At 36.6% G+C, this 11242-nt stretch overlaps 1 protein-coding gene across 5 annotated transcripts in view; it reads right to left on the bottom strand.

The window, feature by feature from the left end:
* Nucleotides 1-6262: 6262 nt before the first annotated feature.
* The window catches only part of LOC127877397 (uncharacterized), a 30466-nt gene continuing 25486 nt past the window's right edge, over nucleotides 6263-11242 (bottom strand). For 2 of the 5 annotated variants that reach the window (XM_052423227.1, XM_052423228.1), the window contains exons 7-9: nucleotides 10807-10965; nucleotides 9689-9785; nucleotides 6263-8824 (exon numbers count right to left, since the gene is read on the bottom strand). In XM_052423227.1, the coding sequence (XP_052279187.1) occupies nucleotides 8168-8824; nucleotides 9689-9785; nucleotides 10807-10965 (913 nt within the window). In that variant the 3' untranslated portion in view covers nucleotides 6263-8167. The remainder of the gene's footprint in view (nucleotides 8825-9688; nucleotides 9786-10806; nucleotides 10966-11242) is intronic. The other 3 variants (XR_008048418.1, XM_052423229.1, XM_052423230.1) reach the window with 3 other exon arrangements.

Genomic DNA, 11242 nt, shown 5'->3' with positions numbered 1-11242 from the left:
AGCTAGTCAATGTCTTAATAATTGTGTAATTGGATTGTTTAAGTAAACTGTCCAAATTAAGTATTGATGTATGGATTGTGGGACTGGGTAAATTATGTAAAGGATCTGACATGATCAACTAATCACAACATTTGGTTTGAAAATAATATAGAAGCTTAAATCTATCCGATACATAACATACGAAATTTACGCGCAATGTGTGTTTTGATTGGCTAGATATAAGGTGGTTACCATGGCAAATTTTCTTTTTCCAACGAGTTATTTACCACCTTCACAAAAGGTACTGTCATTCCTGTTTAGGTTCCTGGCCACCAAATAAGTAGTGGTAACTCTTACATCTGTGCCACGACCCCCCCCCCCCACACCAAATAACAGTTTGATTGTTGTATAGCTATTTGTTAAAAACATGTAACAGACTTAATAATGGTACCAACATCTCAAAACTGACAATATATCATTGATATTTATTATCGGTTTTAGCTGTTGATTGTTTTAGAGTTGTAGGATGCTGATTTCTTCGTTCTTTGGTCCTTTTTCGTCTTTCCAAGTCATAATATTTTACTTACAATTGTGTTGTATGTTTGTTATTAACGTCAATACCTTCAAATGGAGCAAACCATTACAATGCAAACAATAGAATCCTTTACGAAGAATCAAGGGCGTCAAATTCTTCAATACTTGTGGGCTGCTATCCTGTCAAATGTACACGTTGCCATAGCTACATGCACCAAAACCATACATTCGGTGTGCGCCACATAAATCTTTACTAACACTATTCCTTAACGACTCAAAGTGTTTAGAGGCAGATTTTTATTCCGGAAACGTACAAATATGGCAAAACTTATTTTCTCTACAAAATCTTCTGCCCATTTTTTTCACTAATCTTTATTTTTTAGTCCCAGTGCAAGTAAACTCTATCCATTGATATAAATCCATGAATTTTTGTTGGTTCTTGTTGCATTTTAAAGGGTCTTAGTATCAAATAATGAGCATATGATGTATTCGTAATCATTTACATAAAATACTCTATTTGTCGAGCTTTGTCAAAAAGGGATAAACGTTCAAAAGTCCAAATAAGCATAAATGGAAACCACTTCGGAAACACTTATTTAAATTGATCATAAAGTTCAAAATTGGGGAAAAAAAAAATTAATAACGTTATAATATAACTTAATTGAAAATAAAATCGCAGACATTTTATAAATTGCAGATACTTGTCTTTAAACATAATCTTTTTCTACCATTTAAACTATATTTTTCCGGTATACCAGTACCATAGAACTTTGTTTTGTGCAGTTTTTCCAGTAATTAATATTGCAACATAAGAACAACTCAAATTAATCTAATTTACAGATGTAAAATATAGTGTGACGATCGCATTCATTGGCATTATATTAGTCATTCAATGATTTTTTTTGAATAACAAAATATTATGTTTAAATAACCTTTATTACAAAAATACAACTTAATTTGGGAAAATATGTATGCAAACTAACTTAAACTTCATAACAGTGATGTATAAATTAACATTATGTGGAATGCAAAATACCATTACTTGAACTGATAGAAATATCAATGCACGTATATATCCATATTTCAAAGTTATCGTATTTAAAAGTGCACATATATACTGAATTATGCATCTTCTTAATCTAGACTAAAATGATATTTAATAAATATGTGAACAATCAAAATAGAATAATACAAGAGATTGCCAAGCAATATGGTCCCCTACCGGTGAAACTCCACCCTTGTCAATAAAAAAATTTATTTTTTATTTTTTTTGTTGCCATAGCAACCAGAATTTTTGACATAGGAACAAATGAAATGACGTGCATAATCTCCATATTGCCATCTATCCATGTTTCAAGTTTCATGAACAAATATTAAGAACTTTTTAAGTTATCGCAGGATCCAGAAAAGTGTGACGGACTGACTGACAGACTGACAGTCAGACGGAGTGCAAACCATAAGTCCCCTCCGGTTTAACCGGTAGGGGACAAAAAAAACAAGGATGCGGAATCCAAACTGAAAAAATACATCTTTCCATAAGTAGAGCATGATCCTTTATTCCACTTTTGTCTAAAAGCTTCCCTCTTGCCAAAAAAAAGGTGTTCATGTTTTGACTTCCGACTAAGTGTGCCTTGATATTTTATTTAAGGACATTTCAAACAGATGTGCAGACATACTTGTTGATCAAATTTAAATATTGAGAAACAATAAGTACCAACTAATTACAACTTTTGTAATGGTCATTTGGTTGCATTTTCTTCCTATAGTTCTGTTGGATAAATCCTCATTGTATAAAATAGCCAAAACAAAGATGACAACAAAGAATATGTAGAATACGTAAAGGGAGAAAACGTATGGTTACAAAAGGGAAGTTTCTATTGATGTATTTATATTGAGGTCCAGTTTTAACAATATGTCTTAATATAAGTGTGTATTATATATATAATACAATATAAAATTGCAAAAAGTGTGTAAACATTTCAAATAAGAAAAGTTAACATAATGATAATGTTTATCTATGATGGCTCTATACAAAATAATTCAATAATATTAATATTATAATACAACAAAATAGCACTTATTTCCAATATAAGAAATATTAATATGTTAGCATAATATTACTCATTACATCCAATAAGAAAACTTATAAAACATTTTCTTTTATACCTAATGATAAAATATGACATTTCTGCAGTGAAATAACAGCAGTGAAAATAACACAATTGTTCTTTTCACCGATGAAAAGAACAAATTTTCGGAATTCCTTTTTCTATTTTTAGATTATCATATCAAGATGTACTTCCCTTGTTTATATCCTTGTTTATATTTTTTCTATGATCACGAGTGAAACAAAATCGATATTCCACCGAATCCAACACGTTTTCTTTTAGTTTTATGCTGCTTTTTTTTCCGTTTATTTACATTGTAAAAGAGTTTAACTGAAGAATGTCCATGGAATAATGACGTAATTTCGTCAACAAAATGACGTCATATCAATGTATTGAGGCAGCCCACGGGAGAAACTCCGAGAAAGGGTAACTTTTCAGCAAAAGGGAAACAGCTGTGAATTATTTTCTTGAAAAAGGGGCATAAAAGAAAATTTGTTCATGTCAGTGTAAGATCGTTTGTTATTTCTCTTGTGATCATAGAAAAATAATATTTTCACTCGTATCCCCACTATTCAATGAAAAACTGTCAAAATCAAAATTAAACCTATTCCATCTTGCATTCTTTTTAAATAATTGTGTTGGTGTAACATTGCTGTCATAAAAAAAACTTATTCATCAGTACTTAAAAACACAAATACAATTTTAATATCCGTGCTCCAAGTTTTTTTGTTGTATAAGGACAATTATACCCACAGAAATATTTTTAAACATTGCATCAGATTTCTTCTTTAATGAAAGACTTCCATAGATAAATCAAAGCGCTGTAGGTGCTAAAGGATTGGGGCTAGGTTTAGTGTGACGTAAAATGCATTTAGGATGTTTTGTCCGAATTTCTCCCTTTGTCCGAATTTATACGGATTGATCCTAGCAGTTGAGTGCAGAAGCTCAGAGACTGCAAGAAAAGACAATAGTTGTGTATATACTACAGTGCACATAGACAGTGGAGGACAACACGATACTGGTTGTAGGACGATAACCTTTTGTTCAACTCTACAGATCTGGTAGAGGTTCGTCTACATAGGCGGTGAAGATATACACAACAACATGGCCGCAAAAAACTGTTATTGTTGGCGTCAAATAAATAACTTTCAATAGCCTAAAATAGCTTTCTATTACATAATTAACAGATCAGGAAAACATTCATACTTCCTTTGTAATGTGTATACACAAGAAAATCCACTTAAGCCCAAGTATCACTTTTGCCGGTGGAGCCCCGGTCCATCCCGGTTTGCTAACGCCGGTCGACCGGCGAGGACCAGGATGATTCATAGAAATTTTTTAAGGCAGTCACACTTTTTCCCGGTGCTGCCCCAGCTGAAGCCGGTCAAAAGCCCGGCAGAGTCCCAGTCAACCCGGACCGGCTACGGTTTATCCCGGTGAAGCCCCGGTTGTCACCGGTAGTGCCCCGGTGAAAGTTGGCACGTCCCGGCATAGCCCCGGTTGTCGCGGGTAGTGCCCCGGTTGAGCCCGGGTATACCGTAACACCTCCGGCACTCACTGTGTCTATACCGGCATCAGACCCGACAGAGCTACAGCAACGCCCCGGTTTCACACCAGTTGTCGCCGGTAATGCCCCCACGGAGCCCCGGTGAATCCCGGTGGCGTTCCGGCAGAGCGCCGGTTTTCTTATATATATTGTTACACCTCCGGCACTCACTGTGTCTATACCGGCATCAGACCTGGCAGAGCTACAGCAACGCCCCGGTTTCACACCATTTGTCGCCGGTAATGCCCCGACGGAGCCCCGGTGAATGCCGGTGGCGTTCCGGCAGAGCGCCGGTTTTCTTATATACCGTAGCTATACCGGGACTCTAACGGCATCCACCTGGGCATTGCTGTAGCTCTGCCGGGGTCTGTATGGGCCCCAGTGGAGCTATGGTGCCGTCCCGGTTGTTTCCGGTGCCGTGCTGTCCTTGCCGGTCCTTCCCGGTGACTCCTGGTTCATCCCGGAGGTATTAAACATTTTAATACTTTCCCGGTGGAGCTCTGGTTTTCCCCGGTTCATCCCTTTCATCCCAAATGGAGCCCCGGTAGATGCCGGATCACGCACCGGGGCTCCGCCGGCATCATAGTGAGACTGGGCCTTTACCCTGATGAAGAACGGTGTACAGATTGTGTACGTTGTCTCACGTAGAACTTTTCGCGCTCAATTTGCGCGCTCGATCTGCGCAGTGAAATATCATATCCCGTAACTTGGTATATTTCCGAGAATGATCATGAATATTTGTTGTTTTGTTTTTTTCATTTTCTTTTTCTTAGATGTCTCGTTAACACAAAATAAAATAACAATATCTTAAACAAGGGCTGTTTGTAAAACGTGCATGCCCCCCCTATATGGGCTATAAGTTGTAAAAGCAGCCATTGTGTGAATACGTTTTTTGTCACTGTGAACGGTGGGTGGTGGTGGTGGTGGTGGTGGTTGGTGGTTGGTGGTGGTGGTTGGTGGTTGGTGGTGGTGGTTGGTGGTGGTGGTGGTGGTGACCACGGTGGTGGTGGTGGTGGTGGTGGTGCAGGGGTTTTTCAGCACTGTCTGCGCCTCCGGACAACGGAGGCACTCCCAAAGCAAACGGACTCGATCCCAAACCGAAATTATAAAAAAAATCCCAATTTCCAAAAAAAAAAAAAAAAAAAAAACAAATTGCCTTATAACTTGTGTGACTAACCAGTGTTTGTTTTGGTCAAAAATATTTGCTATAAGGTTTTGACTGTTCAGTTCTTATCACAGAGTGTAACTGTAACTGAAAAACAAAACTGCAGTAATTGAATTAACGTTGAACATGCCCAATAGCATCTGTTTACATAAAGAAGACAAAATAACCAAATAAAAACAAATTTATTTGTTAAACCACTGAATTATTTAAGCATGATTAATTCACAATTTTTTCCCAAATGAGCCGTTTCATCGAAGCAAAAATTCCCAAAATGACCAATTTTGTCGATAAAAAATTCCCAATTTGGTCAGACTCCTTTTCCCAAAATAGGCAGAAAAACCCCTGTGGTGGTGGTGGTGGTGGTGGTGGTGGTGGCGGTGGTGGTGGTGGTTATTGATACAATGCATTACAAAAATGCAGTTAGCCTTACATTTGGTAAAATTTAAATATATTACAAGGGAGGCAAATGCTGTAACAAAAAGAACATGCACAAACGGTTGTTGTTTCCCTTTTTTGAACCATGCTAAATCCTTAAAATTTCCAGTAACTGTGACCTTCACCTGTGACCTTGACCTTTGACCTAGTGACCTCAAAATCAATATGGGTCATCTGCGAGTCATGATAAATGTACCTATGAAGTTTCATGATCCTAGGCCCAAGCGTTCTTGAGTTATCATCTGACAACCACCTGGTGGACGGACCGACAGACAGACAGACAGACCGACAGACCAACATGAGCAAAGCAATATACCCCCTATTCTTCGAAGGGGGGCATAAATATGTTTATAAATACCAAATGAAACGTCTTAAAAAAATGTATCAGAAAAAAATTCTTCTTATTTTCTCACTCACTTCGTTTGTCCAAAAATAAATTAATTCTTTGCTTACTAGCAAACAAATGACAACAAACATTACAACAAACACCAAATGTAGAAAGCGGTCCGCTTTTATCGAATAAACAAAGAAGAAACTTAAGTATGTAAATCACGTTAGCCAAACATGAAAAACAATACAAATTATCAAATCCCTAAACTTTTTGATACTGTTTATCTTTTTTCTACACTGAAATGAACATTCTACTTCCCTGCTGAGCAACGACTGCTCCACAGTCGATGTATTGCTGAAATTCCCCGACAAAACTTTTTGATTTTCCGACATTTTTCCAACACAATATCAAACTTAAAACAAATGTATTGAACCACAATGTGCGTTGTCTCCTGTAAGCGGACCTCGAATGACGCTATACCCGCCAAAACTCACGAAAATTCAGTGCATTAGTAAACACGCATGTTTATTTAACTGTGATGAAAAGAATAGCAATTACTTTCTCCGTAGACACTCGTATCTTTTCGGCCTAGACCGTCAAGTGAGGAACTTATTCTCGCATGAAAATGCAAACAATAATAAAAACTATGTGACATATAATGTCGTAGCCAATGCTTAGCAATGTTGCTTCAATAATATTTTTTTTACACGTTTTATGACACTGTCATGTTATATAGTGATGTTCTGTATTTACAAGGCGGGTTATTGAGATCTGCCAAGAACTTCTTTGATTGTGCATGAATGACCGCCAAGTGGTAAATCGGACTTTTGGGAATTCATTCATTCGTGATGAGCACTTTGTAAGTTACAGACATTTAAAATTGGCCTGTATTAGAAGGAAAAAGGTTCAACTTCATTGGAATATGATCTCTTTTTTAGGGCCTTGATCAAGTTGAATGCCTTTTTTTGAGCAAGGAATAGTACAATTATTATTAAGTATACATTTCAATGCAATTATTTTCTATATCTACATGTGAAGAAACCTTGGAAAAGTAGAAAGCAAATAAATTAGATTGCTTACAATAACAAGGGCTGTTTGTGAAACATGCATGCCCCCCCCCCCCATATGGGCTGTCAGTTGTAGTGGCAGCCATTGTGTGAATATTTTATTTGACACTGTGACCTTGACCTTTGACCTAGTGACCTGAAAATCAATAGGGGTCATCTGCCAGTCATGATCAATGTACCTATGAAGTTTCATGATCCTAGGCGTAAGCATTCTTGAGTTATCATCCGGAAACCATTTAACTATTTGGAGTCACTGTGACCTTGACCTTTGACCTAGCTAGTGACCTGAAAATCAATAGGGGTCATCTGCCAGTCATGATCAATGTACCTATGAAGTTTCATGATCCTAAGCGTTCTTGAGTTATCATCTGGAAACCATCTAGTTGACGGACCGACGGATCGACATGTGCAAAACGAAGAGGGGCATAATAACAAACTGGAATGTCTGACAGCTTTCATAGTAAATTTTGATAATAAAATCAGTAAACATTGAGAATGAAACAAATGCTTATTTTAGATTTTTTAAATAATTTAAAAACATAATGTTCACATATTATTATCCTAGTATGCCAAAACAGTGAATTGTGCAAAATGTTCAGATGCAAAAGATTACCAGACAAATATTTGTTAAGAGATTTTTTGACATAAATGTTTAATATTTTTCTGCCAGATCACCTGCCATAAACCACCATGTAGGAAAACAATAGACAGACACTTCAAATTAACCCAAAACCTCATACATGACCCATTTTAATGGACAACTGAACATAAGCAGCAACAAAACTAGCAATCAACATTGCTTTTGCCAATTTTAATCAGAAAATGAATATTTTCTGCCGATCAGGAAAAATTGCATGAAGTTAAAGTTAAATAAAAATCTCAACCTGTGCTTTTAATGCTTATTCAAATATGATTCAGAAAATGATAATGATATGTCAGTAAATGCATCTAGTCTGGTCAATGGAGTATGATAAACAACAACTATGTTCAATATATGGCAGCTCACAACTCAGTGTGCTTGGAATGCTTTTCATTGTCGGATTTGTTGTCCCCTACTTCACCTACCACTTCTGCAGAGTTTTCTGTCTTACCATCATTTTTGGATACTGTAAGATCAATGTCTTCACTCACAACTTTTGCAGCTTTAGCTTTAGTTGAAACTTTTTCATCCAATGAGTCTTCTTCCTTGTAACTAGGCACATCATTTTTATCTTCTTTTAAATCCCCCTTATTTGTTGTTTCAACAGTTTTGCTAGGAATAGTCTCCGTCTTGGCTACAACAGTTTCACCCTTTTTGCTGGGACTAGTCTCTGCATCTGGTACACGTGCAGTGCCTCCACCACGTGCAGTGCCTCCACCATGTGCAGTGCCTCCACCAGTGCTGGGACCACTCTCTGCATCTGGTAAACGTGCAGTGCCTCCACCAGTGCTGGGACCACTCTCTGCATCTGGTACACGTGCAGTGCCTCCACCAGTGTTTTCATCGTTACCAAGAGAATCATCAGTTTGTGGGCTACTCTTCGTGTCATCGAGTGCATGGGCAGTGATTTGCTTTTTAAAACAGCTAGAAAAGTCTCGAATCAGAGTGTCTACATCAACACTGTACATTTCCTCCCACGTTAATTTGATGTCTCCATTCTGGTTCAGACGCTGGAACATCTGTAAAGTGAATCGGTTGAACATGACACATCAAAGTTAGCTTAGCTTCCTTTTTTGTTTATAATTTTCAATAACTGTGGATTCCTACTGGCTCAAAGTCCCAGGAACCAGCAAGGACAATTTTAGCAAGAAAAATGTAAAAAAAATAACAGTTTGGGAATACGTACTTTAATATGGCAAAATAATGTCATGCGAGTGGGCAGTCAGAAAAAATATAGCAAATGTAAAACAACCACAATGCTACCTAATACATGTTTAAGATTGGATTAAATCATGTGATAAAATATCATTCTTAATGATTTAATTCTGATTAAATGTATTTTATCAAATCAGCTTTCTGTCAGTAATATATAATAAGTTATGTCAATTCTATATGAAAATCATGAAATAGTTTTCTGATTACAAGCATCTGTCATGCATGTTTGTTTGTTTAAGCATGAATTGCTTAAATCAGGGCTCCTAGCATTTTGTATGAACAAAATTCCCTGATTATTCCCTGATTTTTCCCAGATGGAAAATTAAAACTCCAGGATCATAATTTCGACCTATTTCTTGTTTTAGACACCCTCAATAAGTAGCAGTTGCAGACATAACTAAGCTACATGTATACTACGAAGCCACCATAGCCATGCAGAGAAATTGATTCACTGTTTTAATTGTATGGACTTTTCGAAACAAGTCGGGAAAGTCTGACCAAACAAAATTCCCTGATTTTCCCTGATTTAAGGAACTTTTCCCAAATTTCCTGACTTTTCCCTGACTTGAAAAAGTGAAAGTCTTTTTCCATGTTTTCCCTGATTTCCAGGTTTGCTGGGAACCCTGTAAATAACAGAGATAAGGTTAGTGTCTATTATATTAGATTACCTTGAGAGCCATGTCCTTTTCCTCACAATGGACTTCAGCAACAAAATGCTTCTGCAATATTTCCATCTTGCCACCAAATGGAGCAAAGAGCTCAGTTCTAAAATGACAAGAGTATGTTTGTCTAACATAAAACCAGAGACAACTAGACAGACTTTCTAGCCTTTTAATGGCTAGAATCGGTACATGAGAAGGGGTTACACTAATCTAAGGCCAACATTTAATCAGCATTATTGAGAGCTCATGATGGCCAGGGGATATGGTATTTGACTTTTGATCAGAGTGTCACAATAAGCTTTCAGCTCAGTTATTTCAACCAGATAAAGTGTCCTGGTACAAAGGCCTTCCCTGGAACTTTAAGGGTGCAGGATCACTTGAAGTTGTGGGGTTCACAGTAAAACATAAATGGTAAGTGTGCTTGTATTCAAATAACTTTTTAAGACAATTTTTCTTAAGAATTTCCACTAGTGCATAAAAGATGATGCTCATGGCAATGTGAAATACTTCAGAATGACTTTTTTTAAATAGCCTGTGTTCTTGGGCAAATATTCGACGTGAACAAAATTTATGTACACAGATATGCTTACATCATTTTATCAACCAGTCAAAATTTTGGCACTAATTTCAGATTCAAGGATATATTCTTAATCTTAAAATATCGGCACAAAACTGTCTTTTATGCACTGCATATCTTTTTGCAAATGTATTTCAAGAATTCCAGATATTTGCAAAAACAAAGTTCTTGCCGTTTTTTTTACATTCTGTCCAGCCAGTGTGTACACCCCTGCGCACCCTGACTTTGTATCCTCAAAATATAAGAATTCTGAGAGGTCCTCCAAAGGACCGGAGTATGGATATCTTTATCAATACATGCATTCTTATTGCAAGCACAAACATTAATGATAAGTAGAAATCTGCTTTAGATTTATTAAAATTAGATTCCATACATCATTACCTAAATAGTTTGTTTTTTTAAAGAAAGCACATGTGCAACTTCAAATAAAAGCTGAGATAACTGTCTCAAAATGCAATAAATTGTGATGGAGTCACGCTTCTCAATAGGTCTTTTATAAAATTTTCTATACTCAAGTAACAAATTTCAAACACATAAAACAACTAACCTTAATGGTTCATTGGATGAACGGAACTTGACATCCAACAGAGGGACATTACTGCGGTCTACCCCTTCACAATCTGTCTGATTGAACCACCAGAAATGTGAGAACCAGATATTTACTGCAAGATTTCGACCTGGAGGTGAGTGCACATAGTGGTACCATCTGAAATACGTCATACGGCATGAATTTTCATTGTTTTAGTCTCTCCGAATGTTCAAACCAGAGAATTAATCAGTATATATTCATTGATACTCAAGGTAAAAGAAAATTAAGAAATCTTTGCATTATTTAACACTCTCATTTACAAACAATTATCAAATAAAATTTTATTGAATTATATTTTGTAATTAACCGCAACATTCTACTATGACTGATAATTGCTTATTGAATGTCTGTGATCTATCATTACATGTATATGTAGTACAGATAACTTGATGGT

The sequence above is a fragment of the Dreissena polymorpha genome, chromosome 4 (assembly GCF_020536995.1).
Source record: "Dreissena polymorpha isolate Duluth1 chromosome 4, UMN_Dpol_1.0, whole genome shotgun sequence".
Taxonomy (NCBI): domain Eukaryota; kingdom Metazoa; phylum Mollusca; class Bivalvia; order Myida; family Dreissenidae; genus Dreissena; species Dreissena polymorpha.
The sequence above is the reverse complement of the archived record's forward strand: the minus strand, read 5'-3'. Positions and strand labels throughout refer to the sequence as shown.